Raw genomic sequence first — 12,702 nt, 5'->3', positions numbered from 1 at the left:
GTTAAGCTCAGAAGAACCTTAAGCCTTCTTTCTAGAAATCCATTCATAGTGCCAAAGGGTAGAGATTTGAGGTTTTAATTTCTTTCCTGTGTTAACAGAAGATTTGTGTAACCTGCTGTTGTGTTGGTAAGCATGTTTCCTAGGCTAGGATCCATTTCAACAAAGTTAGCTTGTTCCTTTTTTCCCACCGGAGTATCCAGATGTGACAAATCACATCAGGCCAAGGAAATAATTTTATATTGTGACAGGAAGATATCCCCCATTTGCTTTCCGGTTGCTTTGTTCTGCTTAGTGAAGAGACAATAATGTACGTGCTATGTAAGAGTTTGAATAAACTGTACTTGAAACAACTCATTGGGTTTCATGGATATAAATCTATTTTCGGGCCTTTTTGTCCCTAAAAAAGATAGAAAGAAGTTATATTTTTGTACAAGTTCACTTTCTGGGACTCTGGGACTCACTTCTAAAATGAAGACAGTAGTAGAACTTACCTTGTAAGATTGTGGTGAGAGTGAAATGAAGGAATATAGTAAAGTGCTGAAAGCAGCCCTAGCCGGCTTGGCTCAGTGGATAGAGCGTCAGCCTGTGGACTGAAGGGTCCCAGGTTCGATTCCGGCCAAGGGCACATGCCTGGGTTGCAGGCTCGATCCCCAGGAGGGGGTGTGAAGGAGGCAGCCAATCAATGATTCTCTCTCATCATTGATGTTTCTCTCTCTTTCTCCTTCCTTCCTCTCTGAAATCAATAAAGAAAACTATTTTAAAAATAAATAAATAAAGTGCTGAAAGCAGTGCCTGGCACATAGTAAGCACTGCATGTCAGATCATGCTTTCATCATCATCACATCATCATCATCAAAGTTAATATTGTTACTGTTGTTACAATATGTATATATGCATATGTTTTCTCCTTCCTTGCTCTTCAGCCAATCACATGGAGTGAATTTGCAAACATCCACCCCTTTGTGCCTTTGGACCAAGCTCAAGGGTACCAGCAGCTTTTCCGAGAGCTTGAGAAGGATTTGTGTGAGATCACAGGCTACGACCGAATCTGTTTACAGCCTAACAGGTAAGGGGATTTCATTTCCTGTCATTTTAGTTATTGCTTGGGGTATAGCACAACACCCATCTTAACACGTAGAGGTTTGAAGCAACAAATATTTTGTATCCTTCTGAGTTGAGTGGACAGTTCCCCTCCACTGGGGTGATTACTAGAAGGTCCAAAGTGGCCTCCCTCATTGCTGAGAAATTAGTGGTGGGCTGTTGGCTGGGAGAAGTTAGTTCAGGCCATGGCTGTGGATCTTGGCTCTTCTCTGTGTGGACCTCTCTGTGTGATTGCTTGAACTTCCTCACGGAATGATACCAGGGTTCAAAGCACAGTGCTCCGAGGTGGAAGGATGTGGAAGCTCAAACCTCTTAAGGCTCAGCCTCTGAAGTCACTCAGCCTCACGCCCAGAGCATTCTGTTTGCTACAGCAGGTTACAGGGCCAGCCCAGATTTCACGTGGGAAGGGACACAACAGGGGTGTGAATGTTGAGAGTCATGGCTCGTTGTGGGCCATCTTTGGGAACTAGTTACTATACCTATCAATAACATAGTAAAAGAAGGAAAGTCAAGCACACATGTTAGCTCCTACGAAGCAGCAATGTCTCAATCTAACAGGGCCAGAAGAACCTGGATCCTGGTTTCTTCTGTCACTAACTTTGAAAGTTCCGTCCCCTCTTCTGGCCATGGTCTTTTTATCTGCAAAGTAAAAAACTTTGAAGAATAGTGATTTGTAAAAACAGAGGGTTTTGGCAACATCTCCTGGGTACCTTTAAAAAATACAAATTCCAGCTCCACCGGTGTTGCTCAGTGGTTGTGCGTCAACCTAGGAACCAGGAGATGGGGGTTCGATTCCCGGTCAGGGTATATGCCTGGGTTGGGGGCTCGATTCCCAGTTGGAGGCATGCAGGAGGCAGCTGATAGACGATTCTCTCTCATCATTGATGTTGCTATCTCTCTCTCCCTCTCTCTGAAATCAATAAAAACATTAAAAAATATATAAATTCCTGGGCCCCCATCCAGACCTACTGATCATAATCTTCAGGAGTTGAGACTAAAAATCTTTATTTTTAAGAAGCAACAAAATGATTCTGATATACAGCCAATTTGGAATCCACTGCATTTGTGATCTCTGTCTTCCTGGGAGTGCAGACAGACCTGTTATCGGTGTGGAGTTAAGGTCTAAGGATAGCTTCGAAGAGGAGTCGGTTTCTGCTCCTGGGTTCTCTACCTCCTACGACCCAAGGTGTAATTCTTCCCCAGTAGCCTCTGCATTGGCATCACCTAGGACTTTGCTAGAAATACAGAATTTCGATTTTAAAATTCAAAAATCAAATGATTTAAAAACGGAGACAATTATTGTCTCACTTTCTGAAAGAGAAAGTAACCAAGTTTTAATCAGATATAATCAAGCTTAACCTCCTGTTTGGTAACATAGGCTACATAGCAAAGCCATGCACTTTTTTTTCTTTTTAACATATTTTTTATTGATTTCAGAGAGGAAAGGAAAGAGAGATAGAAACATCAGTGATGAGAGATAGAAACATCATTGATTGGTTGCCTCCTGCATGCCCCCCACTGGGGATCAAGCCTACAACCCTGGCATGTGCCCTGACCAGGAATCAAACCATGACCTCCTGGTTCATAGGTTGATGCTCAACCACTGAGCCACACCGGTCGGGCAGAGCCATGCACTTTGAAAAACAATATACCCTATCAAGCACGAGTCCTTTAGGAAGAGGGTAGATGGCACATGAAAGGACATGGAGCTCCTTTAACAATAGCCTTTCAATTCCTCATTACACAAATAGGAAGGAACTGACATTCATGAAAGTCAGGCTTCCGTATACTCTCATTAAAATGTTATCATTCAGCTTTTTTTTTTTTTAAAGTAAGAGAGGAACCTGATTGAATTCTTAACCTTAGGCAATAATGCTTTATTAAATGTTGAAAATGAAGAAATTTTGCCCTCTAGTGATGGAATAGGATTGCATCTTCAGTGTCATATTGGAGAGCAATGTTTCAAGACTAACTCTTAAGTCATTAGCTCTTGCAGTAAATTAAGGTCCCAGCCAGAGTCCCCAGAGGCTGCCCTAAGGATGAGGAAGCTTGCCTTCCCTTAAAGCAATGGTTCCCAACCCTTTCTGGAAATTAAATTCATAGGGTGAGTTTATACAAATTCTGATGTCCAGATCACAATCCCAGATCCAATCACAATCTCGGGGAAAGACAGGAGTGAGGGAGGGGACATGTTGTGACATGAAAACCTTGGTTCACGTAGCCAAGTCTTCACTTGGTTGATAGTTAGATCCCAAAGGTTTTTTGTTTGTTTTTAAAATATATTTTTATTGTTTTCAGAGAGGAAGAGAGAGGGAGAGAGAGATAGAAACATCAATGATGAGAGAGAACCATTGATCGGCTGCCTCCTGCACGCCCCCTACTGGGGATCAAGCCCGCAACCCAGGCATGTGCCCTTGACTGGAATCAAACTCAGAACCCTTCAGTCCGCAGGCCGAAGCTCTATCCACTGAGCCAAACCAGCTAGGGCGATCCCAAAGGTTTTTAAGAACTTGAAACAAAAATGTCAGGAACCCGGAGGGCTTTTCCAGCTGGGAGGAGAACATAGCCAAAAATATTTAATTACCTTTCCATTTCCTATTGCGCCTAGCATGGTTGCTTTGGCTTGTTTCTCATAACGTGGTGACATTCTTAAATTCATTCAGTAGCTCACAGACACACTCCAGGAACTGCTGGGTTAGAATGATATATAATGCAATGTTTAAGGCAGACAGAAACAGTAATTAACACCTTTCAAAGATGTTACTCTAAAAGGGAAGACAATCTAAAATAATTATTAGCTCACTTGGCTTATAAGAGTGAGGAAGTTGTTTTTATCTTTAAAAACTGCATGGTTAATCTTGATTGTAGATAGACTGTCAGTGGCTTCCCCAGAATCTCCTCCCAAGGAAAGATCTTAAAGTAGCGGTTCTCAACCTGTGGGTCTCGACCCTTTGGGGGTTGAACGACCCTTTCACAGGGGTCACCTGAAACCATCGGAAAACACATATATAATTACATATTGTTTTTGTGATTGATCACTATGCTTTAATTATGTTCAATTTATGACAATGAAATTGGGGGTCACCACAACATGAGGAACTATATTAAAGGGTCGCGGCATTAGAAAGGTTGAGAACCACTGTCTTAAAGGAAGGTGGGAACAGGCATAATCAATGACTCTCAAACTTCACTGTGCATGAGAGTCCCCTGGGGGCTTGTTATATTACTAAGCCCCTCCTCCAGAGTTTCTGATTCAGCCTGGGGTGGGGCCTGGGAATTTGCATTTCTGACAAATTCCCAGGTGATGCTGATGTGCTGGTCTGACCACCATGCTGTGAAAACCCCCGGTGTTGCAGGGGTTCCCAGCCCAGGCTGCGTACTAGAACTACGTGGGGAGCGTTGAAGAACACTGATGCCCTCTCCACCCAGAACCTCCTCTAGTGGTGGAGCCCAGGGGTCCCAGCTCCCCAGGTGATTCTCATGTGCCAGTGGGTTGGAGATTGTATGGACCTGGAGGAACGGCGTAGAGGAGTGAGATTTGAAGCTGGCCTTTGAGAGCACCACCAGTCATGTGCATAGTTTATGGCAGAGCGTCAAACACCTGGTAATTGCCACATCCGTCTCTTTTCCTGGGCTCACCGTTATCATTGATCATCTCTGATATGCTTTCCGACTGAGTCTAGCGCAGCTTCAGAATCCTCCCCTGCAGAGCTCCGGGAGAACGGATATGGGGGACCTCTGAGTAGGGACTGATTTTCCCAAGAAACACACAAAAAATAGCACGCTCAGAATGCCAGGAAGAAGAGAAAGGATGAAGGATGAAGAGCCTTTTTTGGGGAAATATAAAGCAATGGGCAGAAGGGTCTGGCCTCCCCCAATTTCCTTAACTCTCAGAAGTATAATTTTGATGTTTGTAAGGCTCTGAAGCAGTGGTTCTCACACTTGTCTGCATCCCCAGAATTTCTGATTTAGTGTGACTGGGCTGGGCAGGAGCCAGGAATTTGCATTTCTAACAAGTTTCCAGGTGATGCTGATGCTATTGTTTGGGAATCTCCAGTTTGAGAACCACCGCTTTGAGGTAGTATCCGGGTATCTGAAAGGTTAGAGCTGCTGGAATTATCCAGATATTTCTTTTTTCTTTTTTTAAATATATTTTATTGATTTTTTTACAGAGAGGAAGGGAGAGGGATAGAGAGTTAGAAACATCGATGAGAGAGAAACATCAATCACCTCCTTCCCGCACACTCCCTACTGGGGATGTGCCCACAACCAAGGTACATGCCCTTGACTGGAATCGAACCCGGGACCCTTCAGACCGCAGGTTGACACTCTATCCACTGAGCCAAACCAATCAGGGCTCCAGATGTTTCTTGACCAGAATTCAAAGGTTCAATATAGAACTTAGCTTCCATCAAGTTAGATACTGATAGGTAAACACATTCTAGAATGACATGTTGAGAGGGTTTTATTTTAAGCTTATAGAAGTAGAGACGTGGGTAGCATTTGGGGTTCTTAATGTATGCAACAGTTTGGTTAAAATACTGTTGTTTCCAAGGTGTCTGTACTGGTAAATTGTCTGTCATCCTGACCTGTAAACAGCTGAAAAGAACACACACACACTTCTCTGAAATCGCATACTAACTGTGGCCATCAGTGTGCACACTATGGTGTGTTAAAAACTATAAAATGATTTTCAGTAGACTACTAGGGAAAAGTAAAACAAGAATAGATCTGGAAAATCTGGATAGTTTATACTTTTTTAAAATGTACAAATTTTAAATTACTGGCCCCCAAATTTAAAAACGTTAAGGATCCATAACATGATAATTTTCTCTAGGACACATTTTTAACACTCTCTGACTTGTGTGAATACAACACCCTATTTGAGACCTCAAATGCTGTTTTCTCAGCACAGTTAAAATGAAGTTCAGCAGTTGTTTTGGTGACGGCCGGGACTCACTCTAAATCATGAATTATAGCATATTTTGCAATCTGGCAAAATGGCTTCTGTTACTTTTTTAATTAACAACAGCTCCTATAATAATCTCCAAATATTCCAATGTAGCTAACTTCTGAGAAATTTCTTATGGTGTCTATAAACTCAGCAACTATATTCCTTAGACAGAATAAAGAGATTACTTCATGGCTGGCCAACGATGTCTTCTGCTGTGTGTACATCCGTGACAAATGTACACAGTTACTAACCAAAATGCCTTCTTTATAGGCTGCAATTAATTTTTTAAAATGTAGGTTTTTATTGTTTTCAGAGAGAGAGAAGGGGAGAGAGAAAGAGATAGAAACATTAATGACGAGAGAGAATCATCTATCGGCTGCCTCCTGCACAACCCCTACTGGGGATCGAGCCTGCAACCTGGGCATGTGCCCTGACTGAGAATTGAACCGTGACCTCCTGGTTCATAGGTTGATGTTCAACCACTGAGCCACACCGGCCAGGCTGCAATTCATTTATCATCTTAATCCATCTGAAGTTTTATGCTTAAGAAGTGCTATGCTTTCCGCCTGTGACTCCTGGCCATGCATGTTCTGCAAAATCACCCAGAAGAGCAGGCTACGTTCCCTCTCAGATAGACATACCATCTGCAATCTTATTTCTAAAATCTAGCAGAAGGTTACAAGTATCCCTTGGGGTTGAGCTTGTGTGATGGTCCAATAAACATTTTTTCCAAACATCTAAAAATGTAATCCTTGGCACTAAATTGCAGTATTTCTTAATCTCAACCTTTTTGCCCAGGTTCAAATGATAAATATCTTTGAAATTTACTGTGTCCTTAAGCTCTTGTTTTAATCTTGGCAAAAGAGCTAAACTATGACCCTACCCCTATCATGGGATCTTCAAATTCCACCACTACCCTCACCCTCTTTTCTTTTTCTCTCTCTTTCTAGATTTACATTGAGTAGCTGCCCCGAATTTCCACACTTATGATGATACACTATTACTAATAGGGTCTAGAGCAGTGATGGCAAACCTTTTGAGCTCGGCATGTCAGCATTTTGAAAAACCCTAACTTAACTCTGGTGCTGTGTCACATATAGAAATTTTTTGATATTTGCAACCATAGTAAAATAACGACTTATATTTTTGATATTTATTTTATATATTTGAATGCCATTTAACAAAGAAAAATCAACCAGAAAAATGAGTTCGCGTATCACCTCTGACACGCGTGTCATAGGTTCGCCATCACTGGTCTAGGTTTACATAATCACAAAACTTTTTTTTTTTCCTTTGTAGCAGTACTTAGTGTCCAACAGAAACCACTCCATCTGTTAAACAATATCTTGACTGCAAAGCTTTTCTCACTGTTGGTGGATAGATAATGACACGGACAGTCACTATCACCATGGCAACAGTGCCCGGGAACTATCAGAGGAACATTGCACATGGCAGGCTGGCTCTCGAGCAGTCATGCCTCAGCTTCCTCCGGGGTTTGCTTTTTCTGCAAGTTTGGTGTGCCCTCGGGTACCACCAACCCAGCGCGGCTCCAAGACTGCAGACCACAAAACTTTTGAATCCTATCAACTCCAGTTTATTATCACCTTGGGAGTCATTGTGTTTGTTATATGTGTTCTAGCTTCTTCTAGTCTACTGGATTTCTCTGGATTCTTTGTAGAATGAGTCTGGGTTTTGGGAGAGGTTGTCAGTTAGTTTTTACTCATTCTATGTTAATCAATATCACACATAGCCATAACCATTCCTTCAGCAGCCTGAGTAAATCCAGGACTCACGGGACTTGTTTTTCTAACAGTTTAGTCTTGTGCTCACTCGGCACTTCTGTGGGTCTGAGGCTCCCCATCCACAAGAGTCCTCCTTTCTGTGGCTGGCTCTGCAGGTCCAGGCTACTAACTGCTTCATTTTAAAGAGATGTCAGAAATTCACTATCCTGCCCGGCTGGCATGGCACAGTGGTTAGGCATCTACCTATGAACTAAGAGTCAGGGTTCAATTCCCAGTCAGGGCACATGCCTGGGTTGCAGGCTCGATCCCAGTAGAGGGCGTGCAGGAGGCAGCCCATCAATGATTCTCTCTCCTCATTGATGTTTCTATTTCTCTCTCTCCCTCTCCCTTCCTTTCTGAAAGCAATAAAAATGTATTTTTTAAAAAAAAGAAGAAGAAAGAAAAGAAATTCACTATCCTAGCTGCCCCTCCACACAGAATGGTTTTCTGATGATCTCTTAATCTGGGTTATGAAAATAAGCACTTACTTTTCATAACACTTTCTCACCAACAGGTGGCACTAATCACCCCCTTTCTTTAACATTGGACTAGTAGTTGTAAGTGTGGCATTTAGAACTTATCTTCCACATTTTTGAGTAGAAACATAGCTGATTTTAAGAGCATCTCAGGCAAAAATATGGAAATATCGAAACAGCATTTCTGATAAAATCTTTAGCATGTTGACTTTCTCTTTTTTTATATATAAATATGTTTTTACTGAGCCACGCCAGCTGCCATAGTTTTTAAAAAATATATATATAATTTTTGCCTGGCCGACCTAGCTCAGTGGTTGAGCTTTGACCTATGAACCAGGAGTTCACGGTTCAATTCCCGGTCAAGGCACATGCCCAGGTTTCAGGCTCGATCCCCTGTGGGGGGTGTGCAGGAGGCAGCCAATAGATGATTCTCTCTCATCATTGATGTTTCTATCTAACTCTCTCCTTCTCCCTTCCTCTCTGAAATTAATAAAAATATATTTAAAAATATATACATATACTTTTTTTCTTGTTTAACCACTATGTATACACCTGAAACTAATTCAAAATAATATTGAATGTAAACTGTAATTGAAAAATAAACTTAAAAAAATTCCAATGCTTAGCTTTTAGCTAAGAAATAAAAGAAAGCTTATCTAATTTATTCTTAAGCCTTGTGCTTTTAGAGTATGATCTCAAAATTACTGGGTGACTAGAGGGATGAATGCCAAACCACTGGGTCTTCCACCGAGTCAAATGATGGTGTAATTTTGCAAAATGAAGGAAATATGTATTTTGAATGGGATTAAAAAGACCTATTAGTCACTTCCCTTTCCTTCCTGCAGAGTGTACTGAAAACATTAAGTAACAGTTTAAGATTGACTCAGCATCGCACTGGGGTGTTAGTCATTAAGTGCGCTCTAAAAGTGGTGCCTTGCAGGACTGTTTTGTTGGGTATGGCCGGCTGCTAGCAGCTGTGTGCATGTGGGGCCTGGGAAAGCCGACCCTGAGACAGACAGAAATGGTGCCACTTTCAAAGTGCATAGTTCCTTGGGGCAATTTGGTCATTGACTAAGTATTTGGTGGTATAAGAAATCATTGTAGTTTTAGGTGTGATCGTTGTAGTTACATTTAAAAAAAATAATTCTTGTCTTTGAAAGATACATATTGAAGTTTGAATTGATGAATGACATGATTGAGTTTTATTTCAAAATAATCTAGTTGAGAGTGAGGAGGGTTAGTGAGGGATATAGTTGGAAACAAGATTGACCATCTATAATAATAAAAGGCGTAATATGCAAATTGACCGAACGGAGGAACAACCGGTAGCTATGACGCGCACTGACCACCAGGGGGCAGACGCTCAACTCAGGAGCGGGGAGCGGGCCTAAGCCATCAGTCGGACAGCTCCTGAGGGCTCCAGGACTGCGAGAGGGTGCAGGCTGGCCTGAGGGACACCCCACCCCCACCCCCGTGCACAAATTTCGTGCACTGGGCCTCTAGTAATCCAATAACTGTTAAAGCTGGGTGATAGGCACATGGCAGTTCCTTATATTCTTTACTTTATTTTTATAAAATTTTGAAATTTTCCATAATAAAAAATATTTTTTAGGCTCATGGTTCTGAGTGAGGGTGGAAAGGCCCATCTCTGAGTGGGAGTGGGTGAGCTTTAGGGCACAGACCTGGCTGTTCAAGCCCTGTGGGCTCATGCAGAGATCTACTGTAAGCTTTTCATGGTGTCCGGAAGTGACTTTGTGTCACTTGTTGGCGAGCACATGGCCCGGCCCCAACGAATATTGAATGGATCAATGAAAGCAAAAAGGCCCAAGTCCTAATCCTTCTCTTCTTGCCTTTGCAGTGGAGCCCAGGGGGAATATGCTGGGCTGGCCACTATCCGAGCTTACTTAGAAGAGAAAGGAGAGACACACAGAACGGTGAGTATGGGCAAGTGGTGCTTGCCCCCCACCAAGTGGCATCGGGTCTAGCTCCCAGGGTCCCTTTCACTCTGTGAGACACTCCCCCCAAGCTTTCTTAAAAGCAGCTGCGAGAACATATAATCAAGAAACAAATTTCTGTGGACTGGCCATTATGATTGTTGCCTCCAAGACACTTCACTGGACCATTTTGAGGGAAAACATTCAGAGATAAAAGGCTTTTGCTCAAACCCCGTCTGTAAAAGTCCGCCAGTTGGCTGTGAAACTGATTTCCTGAGGGAGTAAGGGGCAGAATGTTGCCATTCCAAACCTCCTGTCCTTGGCTCAGCCCTGGCCCCAGGCCTGGAAAAGGACAGAGGCTGAGCTATAATTCTTCTGTAACTCCTACTGTGCCCAACCACAGTTATAGTCATATGTGTGCTCAAAAAATATCGAGTCAAGAAATGCTCAATTAAATGATGTCAGCTCTAAGCAACGAAGGAAGATGTGGAACAGAGTTCATGATTCTGCTTTATTGTTAGCTTTGGGTATGAGAGTCTAGTCTCCAGGGTCCAAACTGTTCTTGTGGGGACCAGCAGGTACAAATGGGCTCAACAGGACCTACCCTCATCTTCAGAGGCAGTGGCTTTAGCAGTTGATCTGACACAGACTTCAAATTGTGGCTGAAGGCCCTGACCGGTTTGGCTCAGTGGATAGAGCGTCGGCCTGTGGATGCAAGGGTCCTAGGTTCGATTCCGGTCAAGGGCATGTACTTGGCTGCGGGCACATACCCAGTAGGGTGTGTGCAGGAGGCAGCTGATCGATGTTTCTCTCTCATCAATGTTTCTAACTCTCTATCCCTCTCCCTTCCTCTCTGTAAAAAATCAATAACATATATTTAAAAAATTGTGGCTGAAGGAGTGGTCTTCATTTTGGTGATGACCATGGCTTAGCTAGAACTTCCACAAAGTTCATAGGTGGAGTTCTTAGAAGGAGCAATGGATAGGAGTCAAGAGCAGGACAAAAGTGTCTGCCCACCTAGGAGAGTTAGAGAAAAGGGTGTCAGGTGGTACTGGCTGCCTAAGGAAGTGGGATGTAATAGGTGGTGGCCGATCTTAGTCCATTTCTGGTTTTATTAAAACTGGGATTGCTTATGGCTAGTTGCCTGGATTTTGCAATGAGAGAATCTAAAAACTGTTTCACTTCCCTTTCAAAAAAAGGGGAGCGGGGAGAGAACATTTTCTCTCTCACTCCCTTACTAATTCATTCGGATTCCACGTATGTTTTCCCAGGCCTTTGACCTGGCTGGGGAATAGAATTGATTTTCAAAGACCTTTGAAAACCAGGACATTCACTAATTGAATAAATTATTGACTACTGGCTACATGCAAGGCACTTGGTGTGCCAGTCCAGAGACACAGCCCCAGGCATTCCAACTTGTTTGTTTTTTTTCACTTGAGTTTTCTCATGGTTTTGAGTTCTTTAGCTTTCTAAGGAAGGGTTAGTTTAGAGCTACAGCATTGTTTTTGGACCGCAGAGCCTCAGCACTGTCATCAATTCAGAAAGGAATGTTGAGGCTCCAGTTGTCCAGTGAAAGGATAACAGATGACTGATATTAAGAGTTCCCTCTTCTATTTTTCCTCCTTGGCCTCTATGCACTGAGGTAGCCCCTGGAGCGCCTCATCATTATGCTCTTTAATCAGGAGGTGTCTGGGGATCTTGGGAAGGGATCTGTGTGGCCATCTCCATGTTGTCCCCTCCCTGACCCCCCCTCTCGCTCATGGAAGGCTAGCGAAGAGCTAATGACCAAGGGCCAGCTACAATTCAGGTTCCACCCGCTGTGATGCTTCCCACCCTCATTGTTTCCCAGTCCTCCAGTTTGACACCCAGAAGTAGATGTGAATGTTCAGGAGTTGGGGGACCAACTGGAAAGGTCAAGGAGAAAGAATGAGAGACCTTTGGATTGGGCCTGAGAGGAGTCCCTTACCCAGAGACTCTTTTCGGCTCCTCCCACCCGCACCTTGTGTTTTCTAGTCCTCCCTTCTCTCTCCGTCCCCTCGTGTGTGATGTTTCTTCTGGTGCCATGGTCCGCATTGCTGTCATTGAGATGTCACGAGGGGCTCTTCCTTCCTGAAAGGTGGAGAGAAGCTGGCGCCTCATTGTAGGAAGGGGAGGAAGAGGCAGGGGAGGCCACCCAGTCACTGAGTTTGTAGAAATACAGAACTCATGAGTTTGGAAATGTTGGCATCCTTTTTAGATGAAAGATTTTAACTAAAGCTGACTTTTTTAGTTAGAGAAGGGGAAAGTGGCTTGCTTACATTAGAGAAGTCTGAGACAGCTGCTCCTGCACAATAGACTCTGATGGAATCCATTCAGATAGGAAGTGTGGGGAAGTCACGTGCTATGGAACCACCCAGGGTCCTGATGGCTCTCTTGTGTCAAGCTGGTTTGGGAAGTTAGTTTCACTTTGCTCTTAG

The 12,702-nt window shown here is 43.2% G+C and overlaps 1 protein-coding gene across 1 annotated transcript in view; it reads left to right on the top strand.

The window, feature by feature from the left end:
* The window catches only part of GLDC (glycine dehydrogenase (decarboxylating)), an 82,292-nt gene that overhangs the window by 43,124 nt on the left and 26,466 nt on the right, over positions 1 to 12,702 (top strand). Inside the window, exons 15-16 of the mRNA XM_006774841.1 lie at positions 924 to 1,066; positions 10,171 to 10,246. Of these exons, the coding sequence (XP_006774904.1) occupies positions 924 to 1,066; positions 10,171 to 10,246 (219 nt within the window). The remainder of the gene's footprint in view (positions 1 to 923; positions 1,067 to 10,170; positions 10,247 to 12,702) is intronic.

The sequence above is a fragment of the Myotis davidii genome, unplaced genomic scaffold (assembly GCF_000327345.1).
Source record: "Myotis davidii unplaced genomic scaffold, ASM32734v1 scaffold408, whole genome shotgun sequence".
Lineage (NCBI taxonomy): Eukaryota > Metazoa > Chordata > Mammalia > Chiroptera > Vespertilionidae > Myotis > Myotis davidii.
Note: the sequence above shows the minus strand (reverse complement) of the source record. Positions and strands in the feature narration are given on the sequence as shown.